Below are 15,945 nucleotides of genomic sequence, written 5' to 3'. Positions count from 1 at the left end.
AGTACACTTCTTCACCACTCGGGAATTTTTATTTTTTGGGAAAGTAGGCTAGCTTGGCCTTACATCAAAGTCTTGAATTGTGAGGAATTTACATGTTTGCCTTCCAGTGGGCTGCAGACCTTCCCCTGTAGAAGGGAAAGGAAGAGATGAAGCATAAACTGTGTGTAAAAGTTACCTGAATACGATGACATAACTAGAATTTGAATGGATGAGATGAAGGATACAGGATGTGCGTTGCACTTTAAATATAAAAGTATTGTTCAAAATGGTTTCAGATTTCACTGTGTAAGTTAACATGAAGTAGTTCTGATTTATTCTATAGGCGCTCAATTGTCACAGAAGGATGAGGAGTTGCAAGTCATAAGCCACTTTAAGCAGCAGATTTTTGAATCTCATTAAAAGCATTAAATTAGGGAAACCCATGAAAAATGAGCTTCTGGCAACCACTCAATTTCAGTATGTCTCACTGTCCAAAACATTAACGCTCGATTATTTTAAAGCTTCTTCTGTAATTTTGAGAGGTCAGTCTAAAAAGCATTACAAATACAAACACTGCTGCAAAAAGTAGTATTTAAATTTAATTTTGGTTATCTATCTGTAATTGTAAAATAACTATGCTGGTAATACTGTAGTTACTTTGGTTTATATTTTGGTAACCAAAACTGGAATGTGGCCTTTACCCCACTAAACTGATATTATCGTCCTTAAAGTTTGGAAGCCACAAGACTGGGATGTGAACAATAGCACAGCACATGTGTACACATACTTTGCCCCACAGAATCTCTTGGCTTTTGTTTATTTCTTCCCTCAAAGGAGAAGTTTTAATTTTCTTTTTTTAATAGGCTATGCAGTTTTTCTTCTGAACCATCTCAAATAAATTATCTATAATCAAGAGGAATGTTTCCAATCAATTATTTACTGCAGCCACATGCTTGTATTCCAGATTATTCACACTCTTCAGAACTTGTATAATGAAGATATTAATGGCTGATCAAGAGTCATATAGAATGGATGCAATTTTTTGAAACATGCCTCTCTATTTTGAAGGCAACTATTATAACAGGTATAATGTTCCATATGAATTTCGTACCTAGGAAAGAAATACTTCAGGCTAAGAGAATGGAAAAAAGAAATGCTCTTATTTTCTCTGTGTTGCTTTTCAGCATCCCACTGGAGATTCAAATGCATCACTCATTCTTCACTCATTCTTCCCATTTTGTTACAGTAATTAAATGTTCCTCAGTCTTTCTGTGTTACACTGATGAACATAGTCACAAAGTCTGTGCCCATCATTTTTTTCAGTATAAAGCAGCTCATGTACATTTGTACATGTATATAAAATTCTACATGTAATGGACTTCCTGTTAGCAACTTGTGTGTTTGAAAACTATGTAGTTTGGAAAAACAAAGCTTATATTTTCAATAGTGAAAATAGTGAATATATATACGGTATATTTAGAAATTTGCTATGTTTACCATAAGGTATGTGTTCGAAGTAAGTAAATATGGAAAAAAATGCAGTATTCTCGCTCTCTTTCCACATATTTTCCTTGTTGATTTTTGTCACATCCTAAAAAGGATGGAATAGTGCCTCAAAAACATTAAGAGAAACATGTAGATACCCAATAGTTGCCTACTTATAATTTTATGGTCACACTGATGGCCTTAGATCTTGCTATGTAGAAACATTTAACCATGTTTCTTTCCCTCCTCCCCCCCGCCCTCCTGTATATGATCATTTTTCTGTCAGATAGGCAGACCTCTGCCATTGGTAGTAGTCCTGCTTGATCTTTGACAATGGCGCACCTTTTAATATTTTTAGAATTGAGACAGATGCTCTATTTAAGCTTTAGCCAGTGTTTCGATCAAAGGTAGTAGCAGAGCCTTAAAAAAAGGCCACAGAGGTGAAATAGTGGTCCCCACTGACCTTCATTCCTATGAAAATGTGATTTCCTTGGAAGCCATACTGAATTTTAATGTGTAATAAAACTCAATTTTGATTTAAATATGTTTATATTTTTGCACCTATCTGTAGCTTAAACAAACAAACAACCCCACCCCACAGCAAATTGCCCTGAAATGTAATGTAGTTTTTATATGACTTTTCCTCCTTTGGCACTTAAGGAGTCTTCTCCAGTGGATGACAAAATCTTTTTAAGAATTGAGAATACATCTGGAAACATTTGCATTCATTCTAATATTATCGGGTTCTTTTTGCTACTGTAATGCTATCTTTGTTTCTTTTCTTCCAGCAGCAGCGATACTAATTGAGAAGAAGCTAAAGGATGATGAGTATCAGACTGAATCATGCATTAGAAAGTGTTTGATGGCTAGCTTGGTAGCCTAGAGCATTTTCCTACTTTAATTCAAGTATCATAGTATCATTTTGTGTCTTCAAAAATACGTGGGAAAAGATCTTGCTTTCCACTGAATTGCCTAGGGTTAGTTAGACTCAAGAGTGAAATATTTTAAGGTAGACTACTGAAGTATTAAAATATGAGCATTACTCAACTTGTGCGAAAAAGAACTCACCAGAGAATTCAATCTCAGACCCCCACTTCTACCTCTGCTTTTTCTTCTTTTCTCCTACCATTTCCCCACCACTTCTCTCAGTCTTCGCTGGGTACATGTGTTCTCCTTCCTATGTACTGCAGGCTGCTGGTAGCTCAGCTAGGGCTAAAACACTTGCCATCCAGTGCAACTGCACCTGAAAGCCCTGTGTTTCTTAGTTTATAAGTAATAGGAGTAAAAGCAAAGCGACTTTCACTCTGCTACCAGGCCCATGTGGTGAATACTTTCATGCATGATCCATAGTTCCCCTGTCGTCTGCTGCAGTCTGGGAATGATTTGCATGGTCGGAGTGTTAGGTTTTGCAGGAAGCCAACACTTCTTAGCTCATTTTTCGGTATGTGTGGTGGGTTTGCTGCGTGTTCTTGGCCGCCTGCAAAGCTTACCACGGCAGGCCATCAAAGTATTTATAGGCTTCTACAGTGCAGCAGGCAGCAGAAGACACACCACCACGTACAGGCAGAGGGAAATGCTGTGATGTGCTGCCACGTGCAAGACTCGAATTCAACTCCCACATGAGTTTGTCGCTGCGATGAGGCTGATCCAAGACTTACTGAAACCAGAGGAAAGCCTTACCATGGCTTTAGGAGGCTTCAGCAGCTTGTCAGGCAAGTCTTCTGGGTCCTAGGAGCATTTCCTTCTTCCTTTGTTGATAGCAAGAAACAATTTTGCTTTCACCCTTCCCTTCATTCCCGCCCCAAAAGAGCTTGTGTTGTGTTTTACAGGATTACCAGAGCGCTGCCTCATCAGGTCGGTAGACACTATAGTAACATTTATTAATATTAAGACATGTAATATTATGGTCTTATTCGGTAACAGAGTGTATTAAGAGACCACCTCTAAGAAACCTCAAACACCTAATATACTTCCACCCTTAGCAGGCAACCACATCTGTTAAATGGGTTATTTCTGCCAATGGTTTTGTACCAGTTAATACAGGTCAGAATTGGCTGTTAGCACAAGCATTAGGTAGCTTTCTGAACAGCTTATGGGGAAGATGACTGTTGATGACTGGTCCTGCTACTGCTACGGGCACCGTCACTGTTGCCAGGTGTAATAACAGGATGGACGCTGAACTCCTGGCCAAGCTCCTGCGATTAAGCGTTACAAACATGCACTTTTGAGAATGGCTTGGCCCAGGGATTTTTATTGATTATTTAATGTGTAACATCTTTTCTTCCAGAGGGGAGAAGAGACTTGGAGAAGACAAGAGCTGGGAAGCATACAGCCTAACCCCCGCAGGGGTGACGCAGACATTGGCACCCAGCTCGTGTCTGTTACAGAGGCTGCTTATCTCTTCTACATCAAAAGAACGAAAACAGAAGCCAGGTTTTGGGGAGAGGTTAGAAACCGGCTTTCACTTGCTCCCCAAGGGACTGGGCCTGGTCTCGCCCGGGGTCACATCATTTTTGTGCTGTGACGCAGAGAGGCTGTGTAGAATGGGTATTCCTCAACAGGAATTTTAACCCTAGTCCAGAAAAAGTTTGAGGTGTTAATACTCTGAAACAAAGCATCCCTTGTCACCAGCATGTCACAGAGTATTTAAATCATAGAGCTGTTTTAAATCTGTTGGTTGAAGGGAATTCCATCTATTCCATCCATGGTAAAGGAGGGAGCAAATTCCTCCTTCCTTCTTCTTCTTCTCTCTCTCCCCTTTCTCTTGCTTTCTTGTACACTTTGGGTTTTGTTTGTTTTTTACGGTACTTTAAAAGACCAAAGTTTACCTTCAGGTCTCATTCTGTAAAACCTAGGTGAAAACATGTAGCCAGCAACATGAAGCACATAACCTTTATGGAGACTGGGAGATTTAAAATACTTGTCTGTTCTCAGTTTATTCACACAGTCATTTAGATGTCGATGTCTTTGCGTTTCGCTCTGACAAACTGTAAAGGCATGGTTACCATTACAGGGGAAAGGGAGAAGTAGTACACACACATTTACACACAGCTCATCTGGGTTTGGACAGGCTGTAGTGGGGATGTGTGACTGCAGGGAAGCTCCTTGGTTGTGTCACAGTTTCTTAGCTAACAGGTCTGTTGGGCTCCAACAGCGCAGGGATGGTTTGGTTCTTGCAGTGCCACTCGCATCCCTCTTCTCAATTCTCCGTTGCATGTAGCGTATATATATTTCCAAAGTCTTTCTATTTGGAGGAATATCCATGTAGCAAAGAGCTGATTGATTGCATTTTCTTAGCACAGAAAGGGAAGCAAGGTTGTCCGTATAAATGTTCAACTGTTCAAATGTTCAACCCCCAAATGACAACTGAGTTCAGTGATTCTGAACCCAGCTGTGTACCTGAACTCAGATGCTACCTTATCTACTTGTGTATTACTTGAAAGGAAAGCTAAAAATATTCAGTGGAATAGTTTTCTTATCTTTCAGAATGATCTGCATACCTATCTTTTTATTGAGGTACGTGGTTGCATTGATATGTATGAGATGTCATTTATCAATAGATCCTTTGGCACATAGATTCAAGAAATATAGTGTGAAAGCATATTAAAAAGAAAGGAGACTTCAGATTAGATTGTATTCTTGCACAAGTGGAGGTTGCTTTGATATGTAGATGCAATGCCACTGCATCTCTTGGGCAGGAAAAACGCTTCTTCATGAGTCTATCAGAGACTCGTGGTGAAATTGTGTCCCTCATTGTGAAATTATAGAATAGAGACCAACTATCAATTCCTAATAGCGAAAAAGAAAACACCCAATGCGTCCCGGTGTTATTTTTAAGTGAAAAACCCAAGAAGAAAGTATGACAGTAGGTGCATTTTGGGGACACCTAGTATAGCCTTGATATAAGTTGCTGCATCTCATGAAGTTTTAAATTAATAGCAGCTTCTTGTACGCTGCCAGTGGTGTGTTTTGCAATGTGCTTGCCAGAATGCAAACACTGCCAGCCTTTTTCTCTTCCATCCATGCCTTACAGTTCCTGTGGCTGGTGTACATGCAAGCTCCCCTCTCCATAGGAAGAAAATGGACATGTTTCATCGCATTGGAAACATTGCTGTTTCCAGTCATTATCCTTAAGGACTCTGAGATATGGCATGAGTGTTGTCTTTCAGCATGTTTTGTCTCTCTCCCTCTTTGTCACTGAATTCTTTCGGGGGAAAGATTTCCATGGAAAAGTTCTTTTTTTTTTTTTTTTTTTTTAATGGCTGTGTTTGTGTGGTAGCTCCATGGTATTTATGCCCCAGTCTTGGGGTAGCATTTTATTGTATTTTATGTATGCTTGCTGCGTTTGGATAGAAGGAGAGGCAGAACTGTCACTTTGCAGCGATACTTAAGCTACATCTATAATGGTAAGTAAAACAGGCCGGGGATGGTTCCCGTGTCCTGAGGCGAAGCAGCACAGCACGTCCCATGTCCATATGGCTAAATTCCTCCTCCCAGAAGAGGGTGGCCCCATTGAGGCTGCCTCCTGGGAGCAGCGCCTGGCCCGCGCTGTCCCCTGCTCCGTGCCCAGCCATTGTGTGGGAACACGCTCGCTGGCAGGAGCCCGCGCGGTGCCCTGCGCCCGGAGCTCCCCGCGCTCCCTCGGACGCTCCCCGAGCGCAGCACGGCCTCTCAGTCATGTTGTCAGGCTTCCCGTTGCCCATACAGCCCCTGCTCGCGTTACAGTCCTATTCATTCCTTTTAATAATTTGTGTTAAATAGAAAGTTAAATAATGCCGCAGTTGAACAGAGCTCAATAATGGGACCCAGCTGCTTTATTCTCTTAGCGATGTGTAGAATAAGGCAGAGTTAATACCTGCATAGGCTGTTTTTTGTGTGCGCGGTAAGTGTAGTGTGTGGTTTTCGTGCTATGCTTATATTGAACTAATGTATATGTAAGTTGAAATGCTCTATATGAAGTCCCAGCTTGAGGGGGGTGGAAATCCTTAACAGATTGAAGCGAGGAAATGAATAGTTAGGGGAATGTCAATAAATATTCAGATATCCTCACAGTTTCTTAAATAAATGCACATTTGTAAAATATCACATTGCATTTCCAAACACAACTCTAACTCTGCCCCATATTCATTCCCACTTTTATTCTTTAGACCAGAAAACCCCTACAGTCAGTTCCTCTGCATCAAATAAATTCTGAGTATGAGTTACAACCATCATACAATATGGTTATGTTGGAATATTTTTACTATTTAATAACAGACAAAGTGGATATTTTATTTTGGAATCAAAGTGCTGTTATGCGGATTTATGGTTTATAAGGTTGGCAGTGTTTCTGAGTACTTTCTTTTCCAAAGTACATAAATATAATGTGGTAAAAGTTTTGTTTTTAGCTTATAAATGTAGTTAATCATCTGTTCAAACAATAAAAAAAATTCTATTTATTAATGGCCAAGAAATGTTAAGGGTTTGGGGTTTTTCTTTTTTTAAAAGACGCTCATTTAAGTCACTGCATGAAATGAATAGACAGTGAATATCACAATGGTTTGGGGTGGGTCATAGCGCATCAGTTGATCATGTGGAACCTCAGTCATTCATCTATTAAATTTGTTACTGAGTCTCTGAGTCTCATTTAAAGGTCACAGTCTTTTTTAAGGATTTTGTTGATGAGTAGAAGAACTATTCGCGTTTGATCCATCCAGTGCGTGCACGGATATGCACTCACTGACTAGCACGCTGAAGTGTGTTCCCTTCTTGGAACTGCAGAACTGAGCAGTGGGTGGGCAATAACATGCGAGCGCTCTTGTGGGCTACACCACGATTCGTATTGATCATTCTGTTCTTACATCCTGTTTTTTATCATGGTTACAATATATCCAAACACGCCAGGCAATTAGACAAGTGAAGACCTGGTTCTGCTTCGTTATTTGACTTCCTGCAAATAATAATGAGGTTTTTGAAAGATTTAATACTACACCATTGAATATAAAAGAGGATTGGAGGCCTGTATGTGCAATGGGGTTAGGTGTGGTAATTTGTCCTGGCATCTTTATTGAAGCCTCCCTGTAGGCACTATCAGCTGTAATCAGCACTGCTGCCAGAAATAACATTGCAGTGTCTGAAACATGGGTGTTTTCAGGGTATAGCCGGGGGACTTGAAGTATTCACTTATTTGTTTAAGGAAGATCCCTTAGATGGTTCTTTTTCTTTTCTGGGTTGTTCTTTGATTCTGTCTTTTAAATTCTTGTTTATGTATGTTCTGCATAAGCACTTCCAGTTTCTACCTATAACTACTTAGGAAAAAAACTAAAGTTTTCTGTGATGGACAGAAAATGTCTCCTTAATGCACAGTAATATCCTAAAAATGAAACAAAATTTTGCCAGGAATCAGAAGAGGAGAAAGAATCCTTAAGATAGAACTAAATCATTGTGTAAGTCAATGTCATGCCTACACTTTGAACAAGGCGTTCTCTCTTTTGCTAAAATTCCTATTCCTGCGCTCTTTTTGGTGATGATAAGGACTAAAATTGATCAATAAAATTTAAATAATTATTCATAGGCTATGACAGTCAGGTCATTACTACCGTAATGATTCCTAACTTAAGAATAGATTTAGATTCTCAGAAAGATACCGGGTACATAGTGATTTAGAAATTCCTGGAAGAGTCCTGCTCTTCATGTTATTTACTACCTCTTTCCAGTAACAGTGCGGCTGTGGGAATAAAGCAAGTTAAATTCAGCAGCTACTTCACCTTTGTGTCACTGGTGCCTCCGTCACTGGGAGCCTGGCTGGGAGGCTCCGGTGCTGGATCCTGACCTGGAGATCGGTGTTACCAAGAAGGAACAACACTGTGAATCTAAAAATTAGATAAAAATAAATGCACAAAAGAGGTTGCAAGCTTCACTAAATAGTGTAATCTATAATTATACTGTAACTATGTAGAGTTAAGAACAGTTTTTCTGTTTCTTTTTTTTTAATCTTAAGACAGATAATGTGTATTCCGTTATAGAATTCACTTCTGGGTATTGCCAAAGACAGACTTACAGAGACCAATTAATATAGATAGATTAAAAAAGACAAAAAGCATTTGATTTCCTAAACAGTAGTAATAACTGGATTCCACAAGTTTGTAAATGCATTTTTATTTGTACTGTTTACTTTCTGTGTTTCTCTTTTGGACAAATTGCAATTTGCCAGTCAATTTTGGTTTGGTTTTTAGACCACCTTTGCTTTCCACGAAGTTTCTGTACACACTGTTGTGCATGTTATATGGATTACAAATACTATCCATAGTTTTTTGTCTTTATTTCAGAGCAAGCGAATCAGCATAAAAGCCTTAGTTTTAGGAAAAGGCTTTTTAAGTCTAAAGGAATATTATGGTGTCACTTTCAGTCTCTCCTGTGAAAACTAGATTTCTTTCTCTTGCTTTCTTTTATGTTCAAAAACTTAAATAATTTATTACTGCAAAGGAATGTGTGCTGAATCCAGTAACCAACAGAGGATGTGGAAAGATTTATTGGGAGAAACATTAACAGCATTCCTGGCCAGGTGTATTTTTTTTCTTTTTTTTGTGAAACGGGGGAAAAAAGGTACCTCCAGCCAACTTCAGATATGGCTGGGAGCCCATTTGGAAAACACAGTGTCTGTAATTGTGAAGTGCTTCTAAAGACAAACTAAGCAAAAGTGGTGAGTGGAGCAGAGAACTTGGCACGGCTCAGTGTCAAGAAACGTGTTGCTAGATCCTGAAAACAGTTTCAGCGTTTGCTGTGCGAAGGGTATGTGCACATGATTTCCACTCTCGCTCTACCTTATGCAGCTATTTATACCACTGGGGAACGAGGGAGTGAAATCCCTACCAAATCTGTGGTGAATCCTGACTTTTTCTTTGCATTGTGAGTTCATGATAAAAGGTATTGAAGAAGCAGAGCCTACGGGAATAGTTCTGCACTTCTTGCTTAACTGAACTCTCCTTTCTTGCTTAGCCAGAGCACAAAGTGCAGGCTCTCCCCCTCAATAAATGGTAGACACAGCTGTGATGAACATTTATACTTTAAGAAATTTTTTAGGCCACAAATAAATAATTTTACTGCATATTACAAAATATAGAATGAATTTATGAGGTGTGTAATCTGCAGAGGGGAGAGGGTTACAAGTTGTACCAGTTTACTTGGTGATTTTCCAAATAAAATTCTACTCTGATACATATATTCATTTTCCAGAAATGGTAAAAGGATCGGGTGTAAACTAGGTGTTTCCAGTTGTACCTTCTTCTATCTCAGGCAAGTTCCCTGCCATCTACATAAAGCACAGAGATAATAAGAGCATTATAACACATGAGGTTGTACAGTTTTAAGTGTTTCAGAAAGACCCTACAGAGACATATCCTTTCCCATATCACTTTTTCCTTCAACCCCAGCTATTACGATCCATCTTTCCTCCCTACTAGTTTTATAGGTCCCCTCGGTAGTGGTCTTATTCCTTAAATAGCAATGTTTGACATTACCTTTTATTAATGTAGTTTTCTCTTTCTTTATTAATCCACATTTTTTAATGTGCCAGGTACAAGTACTTCCTTGGGTTAGCATCTTAGAAAAATGGTGGTGAAAAAATCTACAATCATTTTCTAGCCCATCTTCCTGCCCCAGGTGGGACTGTGCTCTGCCTTCGTCATGTTTTATGTGTTTGTCTAACCTATCCTTTAAAAAGAAAAGCAAAACAAGCTGAAGATGCTAATGATGAAGATTCATCTACCCAATGGTCTGTTTCACTGCATACCAGTCCTGTTGTTAAAATGATTTCCTAACTTCTAATTTATATCTCAATTTAATTTCCCTTATGCCTATTCTGTTTTTTTCCAATATGAGTCTTCTGATTTTGAACAAAGTGGGTATGGAGAGCGGTTCTGTTTCTCTCGTTGTAGCATATCTTGTGTATTTGAAGCTCTTCTAGATCTGCTAGGTCCTCTTTAGAGGTTTGTAGACCTTCCTTTTTCTGTGTTGCTTCACAGAAATTTCCTCCTTCCTTAGTCTGTACCAGGCTAAACGTATTGATTTCTTCCCAGTGGGCAAATTAAAATGCTACTGGCTGCACTAGTCTACATTTTATATCCAATACAATTAATAAAACTTGGAAATCAGACCAACCTCAACTTCAGATGTGATATGGTGTGCTAAGTTAGAAGCGAGTAATCAAAGGCCCATTTCTGTCACGTTTTGTTCTGCTTTGGTCTCTATACTTGCCTATCAAAACCACGTCATATTTTTGTTATTTCATATAAGAAACAATCTAAACTACCAAAGTGCCAGTTCTTAAATACTATTCAGTTTGTAAGTTAGTTTGGTGAAGGCAGATGGGATTTTGTAGGTTCCTAAAGTTATAGGTCCTTAATTATATTTTTTCCAGTATTTACCCAGAATTTGGACTACCTTTTAGAGTTTGAAAAACAGTTAAGAAAGGAAATGGAATTAAGCCTCTGTTTTGGCCCTCTCTGGATAGATTATATTAATTCCAGAAGTTAAAATATATTCCATTTCCTTGAATTTTCCTATGTTTGCCTTTTAAATCACTCTGGAGAATGGAATATTGATACTACTCTAAAAGCATTTCCTTAAAACAATCAAGCATTGGAAGGGTTTTTTCTCCCAATAGATGCAAATAAATGTTTTCTTTTTTAAAAAAACAAATATAAGGCTTTTTTTTTTCTTATTGAGAATGGATCTTAAGTGTTTATATTTTCCACCTTTGTTAATGTATTGTCCCCCCACCTTTTTTCTTTTCCAGGACCATTTGCTACTGCAGGAAGCGGTAGATTCTGCTGCTGGTCTTATCATGGCATTAGTAAAGGACAGAAACCCTGAGTTGATTGGTCAGCTGTTGGTAGCCTAAGGTCATAAATCAATTGTAGCTTTTGGAAATGTTTTTTTTCATCATGCATTCACCAAAGGTCTTGAAACGTATTTTACCCTTTGATGAAAACTCTGAATTTATGCCATTTACTATTAAGATCTTTTAGCAACATATTTTTGATACTTAAATGCAAGTCTGATGTTATGTATTAAAGTTTAAATGAAATATAAATCATCCTGAAATGCACTAGGTACATACTTCAAGGAATACTACTAAAACATGTGTTTGTTAGATACTGATCATTCAAAAAAGTGCACAGAGGGCACCGAAGCATTCAGTCTCTGTGCAAAATTGACTTCGACACCACTGCATGTGTTTTCTGCTCTAGGACTATATTAGGAGGCTTTCTTTAAGTCAAAATGATACTAGCGCTCAACTCTTGATCCTTACACAAACGTATTTTTAAATTGCTGCTCTACCTGTAAGTGACCACAGTGTTTAGTGTACAGAATAGCCTCCCTGACATCAATGTAAACTTGCACTGCAGTAAGTGGCTGTAGGCCTAGGTCCCTTCATAAGAGGGAGGGTAAAGTTGCAGCAAAGAAGAGGTGTGCATAGGGCTCCTGAAATGCTGCAGCCCATTCTGGGGTTATGGGCTGTTCTGCGTGGGGTCTCCTTACTGCTGCACCTCTAGTATCCAGGTACCACCAGTCAGACAGCACCACTGAAGTGTCTGTGTATCCTTGGTGCATGTGTGTGTATATGTGTGTATGTGCATGCTCCTAGGGAGACGAAAACTCAAGAAAATTTCCAACATGGCCTGCAGACCATGGAGAAGTAAGATCCTAGTGTTCTTTCCTTGTACAGAATTGCAGTTTTCTTGTCTGGTTAGAATGTATGGAAGAAAATTCAGTGTTGCAAGTTGAAATATGCACTACATCATTGATATTTAAGTGATGAAAGTTGAGACAGGAGGGTTAAAAACGTGGATGGTTAGTATGTTGAGTGTTTCCAGGTATTAAAACTGCTAAAAGCAATGCGAGATTTCTGAAAGCAGGGCAATCCCTGAAAGCATCTATCTTTCCCTATGCATCAGATTCCTGGGAAATTACTGCACTTCTGCAGCTTGTGAAGGAGCTAGGTTAATGCCTTAAGTACCTACAGTGATGGGAACAGGGGCTTAATAAAACATTCCCACCATGTGCGTCCCATTCTGTCCATAAGGATATAGTAAGCTGTCAGTTTAAGAAGTTTCTCTCTGAAACTAGTTGTTTCATAACTGCCTTGTTCCCATGAGTACAATTTCTCATACTTGGTAGTTATACACAGGGGCATCAAACTAGAGAATTCACCACATCCTCATGGGTCCTAGATGTAGAATATAATTTAGCCAGTCTTAGCCAGAGGGGGAAAAAAAGAAGAAGAAAAAAGAAAGAAATTGGCAGAGTAAGTAAAGCAGAGAATGTCTGTGTTAATGGCTTCAGGATGGATCCTTCTCCATGCTAGGTAAATGTTCAAAAACCGATCTCAGATAAAGCTTCTAGATTTTATGAACAATTTTTTCTGTCTCCATTGGCTAGCGGTGGCCACGGGCTGTTCTTTCCTGTGGCTTTTCTAGAGGACAGAGTGAGAAAAGCCCCAGGTAGTGATTCGGTAGCCCAGGGTCTTTTGTGAAAATCCTTACTCCCCCCATGTTCCTCTCCCTCTGGTGCTCAGAAAGAACTTAGTGAGCAGTAGGATGAACTAGGGTTGGTTTCTCCCTTTTGCTTTGCTCTGCTCTCCCCTTCCTGTCTTTTTTTTTTTTTTCGTTCTTTCTTCCTCCTTTTTGCTCTTCCCTCTTCATCTGTCTTCCCCCATCTCTTTCCTTTTCTCTCTCTTCACATCTGCTCAATTTCTCTCTCTTTTTCTCTGCCCCCCTCCCCTTTTTAGGATTATTTTAAGCCCAAGTCAGTATCCTGCAGTTCCTCTGTCAATACAGAAGGCAACACTGACAGTAGCAGTAAAATGGATGGAATAAGTGCTCCTTAACTGCCTAAGAATGGCTTATTAACTTCTGCTGAGGCACTATCTATGTCTGTTTTAAATCTCATTGAGAAGCTGATGTTGATCCCACACTTCCTTCATTACAAGATACAATAAAGAGTTGTTAGCTCTCTGTTCTGTATCCAAAGCACACATTTTATTCCACACAGAAATCATGCTTATACAACTAACAAATTTCTCATGGCTCATCTGTTTCCATCTTTGCTTCTCTATTCTCTCTATTTTGATTAATAGTTTGTCCTTTTCTGACATTGTACAACATAAGCATTTGTATTAGCTCTGTGTATGGCTATACAAAAAGCATATTTTATTGGTATTTATTCTTCCGTGTTCATATACAAAGTAGTCAAATAAATGAAGAACTCGAGAATTTATTGTTGACATTCATATTTTAACATGACACCTCTCACAAATAAATTACCTGAATTCACTTTTATGTTAATAAATTGAGTTTAATGAAGGAATTTTTCCCTAAGCTTCTGAAGGCATAATGAATATTTCTTTAATTATAGAATTCTGTGATTCTTCTACACTTTGAGACTAAAATACTATCCATGAGGTGTTTTCCCCACATAATAATTAAGTGAAATTAGAAAACCCATTATATTTTCCATCTACTCGTATATATACATTATGAACATTGAATTATGCACAGCTTGTTATTTGCAGAACCTTTTAATTTGTTGTGTTGTTTTACTTATCTCATTACCTTAATTTTAATACAGTTGAAGATGTTCAAGCAGTGAACTGCTCTATCAAAACATATTTAGTAGTAATCCAGATTTAAATGGAAGATAATAAGATTATTTAATGTACTGTTACTCATAGAATTATGGTCTCTTTTGTTTTGAATAATATTTTTAAATGTCTTGTATGCACTCAAAAATCTGTTATGCAGGAGCATAACATCAGAACTACTAATACAGATCATGAAATAGTAAAAATGCAGTTAAAAAAGAAACTGTGATTAATGCTATTGTGTATCCAACCCAAATTTAAGTGTCTTTTGGATGAATGTTAATAGTAACAATGGGAATAAAGATAAAAAATGAAATTAAGAAACTGCTTGATTTTTTTTTTGTCTATGCATAGCTTCTCACAAATAACTATATACATGAGAAACTTGGCAGCCCTTTGCACACACATGCTGTTTTGAATTTAGCTAGTGAAACAGTCACCACCCATATTGCTTTGAACATTTGGACAGAGATAACACAGAGTAAATAAAAGCTCAGACTCTGCCAGCCTTGCTTACCTTACTCCTCAAGCACTCTAATTACTTTCCTTGCGTAAAGTCTTCATCAGAACAAAACAAATACAGAATCCTGCCATAGCCCTGCTTTTGCTAACTGCAAAATTGAGTGAAGCAGATTTGTGTATTCAGTCAAACCTGCTTCGTGCGATATCTGAAAATGAAGTTGCTTCATTTCTGTTAGATCAATTGGCAGAGGAATTTCCAGCTATAATCTTTTTTCCTTAGTTTCCTAGGCTATGTGTTTTGAAAAAGGTGTTTTGATGGCTTCCTTAAAAAAGCTGCAAGAATGAAAACAGAAGACAATTCAAACAAACAAACAAACAAAACCAAACAAAAATAGAGATATGAAGTGAAACATGGCCTTGTTGTGATCAGTAGCATAATTCTACTTTGATCTTAAAGCATCACAGCGGAGCTTTCAGCTCATCTTGGGCTTAACTTGGGCTGCAATTTAAACATGTTTCTGGACACCTTAAGGCTTTTGGTGCATTCAGCTTTGTATTTCTGTGTGACACCAGCCTCATCCTTTCCACAAAGCTATGTGAGGTGCCATCCAAACAGCAGCTTCCAGGGCCACTTAAGATTCCCAGGTCCTGGCTAGCACTTCACAGTGTTATGCCACTTTCCCTTGGCTGTAGGTCACTGAAAGCTAGGAAATACATCACAAAGAATCTTTTTTGTTTTTGTTGTTCTGGACGTCTACTATTGGTCACTGTTCTTTGTCCTTCTGTATTTTATTTTTTTAAACACATTTATTTCCAGATATACAAAAGAATTTATGAGATATAATTTCTCCTTTTTATCTATACTTTTGATGTGCAAAATGTTGTTCCATCTTAGCAAGATTCCACAAAGGTGTCCAGACAATGCATGTTCATATAGCTGTAGACAGAGACCAGGTAGCACTTGTCCTCCATTTTCATTTCACTTTTACCATCCCTTCTTTCTCTGCTAAGGAAATCCTGCTAAGGGAGGTTTGGGGGTCCAGAAGTAGGACTAGCTCTTGCAAGAGCTAGAAATTGAGGCTGGAGCTCCTTTGATCCGTCCCAGTGTGATTGTTCTTGCACTTGGGCCAGTTATGTGACACAGAAGGGTCATGTTATGGGAAGAATTTGTCTTTCCATAGTAGTGGCTTGGTGTTACATATTTACATTTTTGTGATTACTATCTCTGCTCTATAGGATAGATGCTCTAATCTTGATGCCATTTGAATGAAAAAAATGTATTTGGGCTACTGGATTGATGAATTCAGATGCAGTGTACTGAATGGTAGATTTTGATCTTTGTGTAGGTAGTAAAAGAATGTTATTCAAAGAAATTTCCTCTTGTTTGTTTCAAAAGT

General features: G+C 38.5%; 1 protein-coding gene across 1 annotated transcript in view; it reads left to right on the top strand.

The window, feature by feature from the left end:
- Positions 1–11,779, top strand: part of CRPPA (CDP-L-ribitol pyrophosphorylase A) — a 101,354-nt gene extending 89,575 nt beyond the window's left edge. The window contains exon 10 of the mRNA XM_088533444.1: positions 11,240–11,779. Coding sequence (XP_088389570.1) covers positions 11,240–11,344 — 105 coding nt within the window. The 3' untranslated portion in view covers positions 11,345–11,779. The remainder of the gene's footprint in view (positions 1–11,239) is intronic.
- The last annotated feature ends 4,166 nt before the right edge of the window (positions 11,780–15,945 follow it).

This window comes from Tinamus guttatus, unplaced genomic scaffold (genome assembly GCF_059628265.1).
Source record: "Tinamus guttatus ecotype Peru unplaced genomic scaffold, ASM5962826v1 Tinamus_guttatus_pri_ptg000503l, whole genome shotgun sequence".
NCBI classification, from domain to species: Eukaryota; Metazoa; Chordata; class Aves; order Tinamiformes; family Tinamidae; genus Tinamus; species Tinamus guttatus.
The sequence above is the reverse complement of the archived record's forward strand: the minus strand, read 5'-3'. Positions and strand labels throughout refer to the sequence as shown.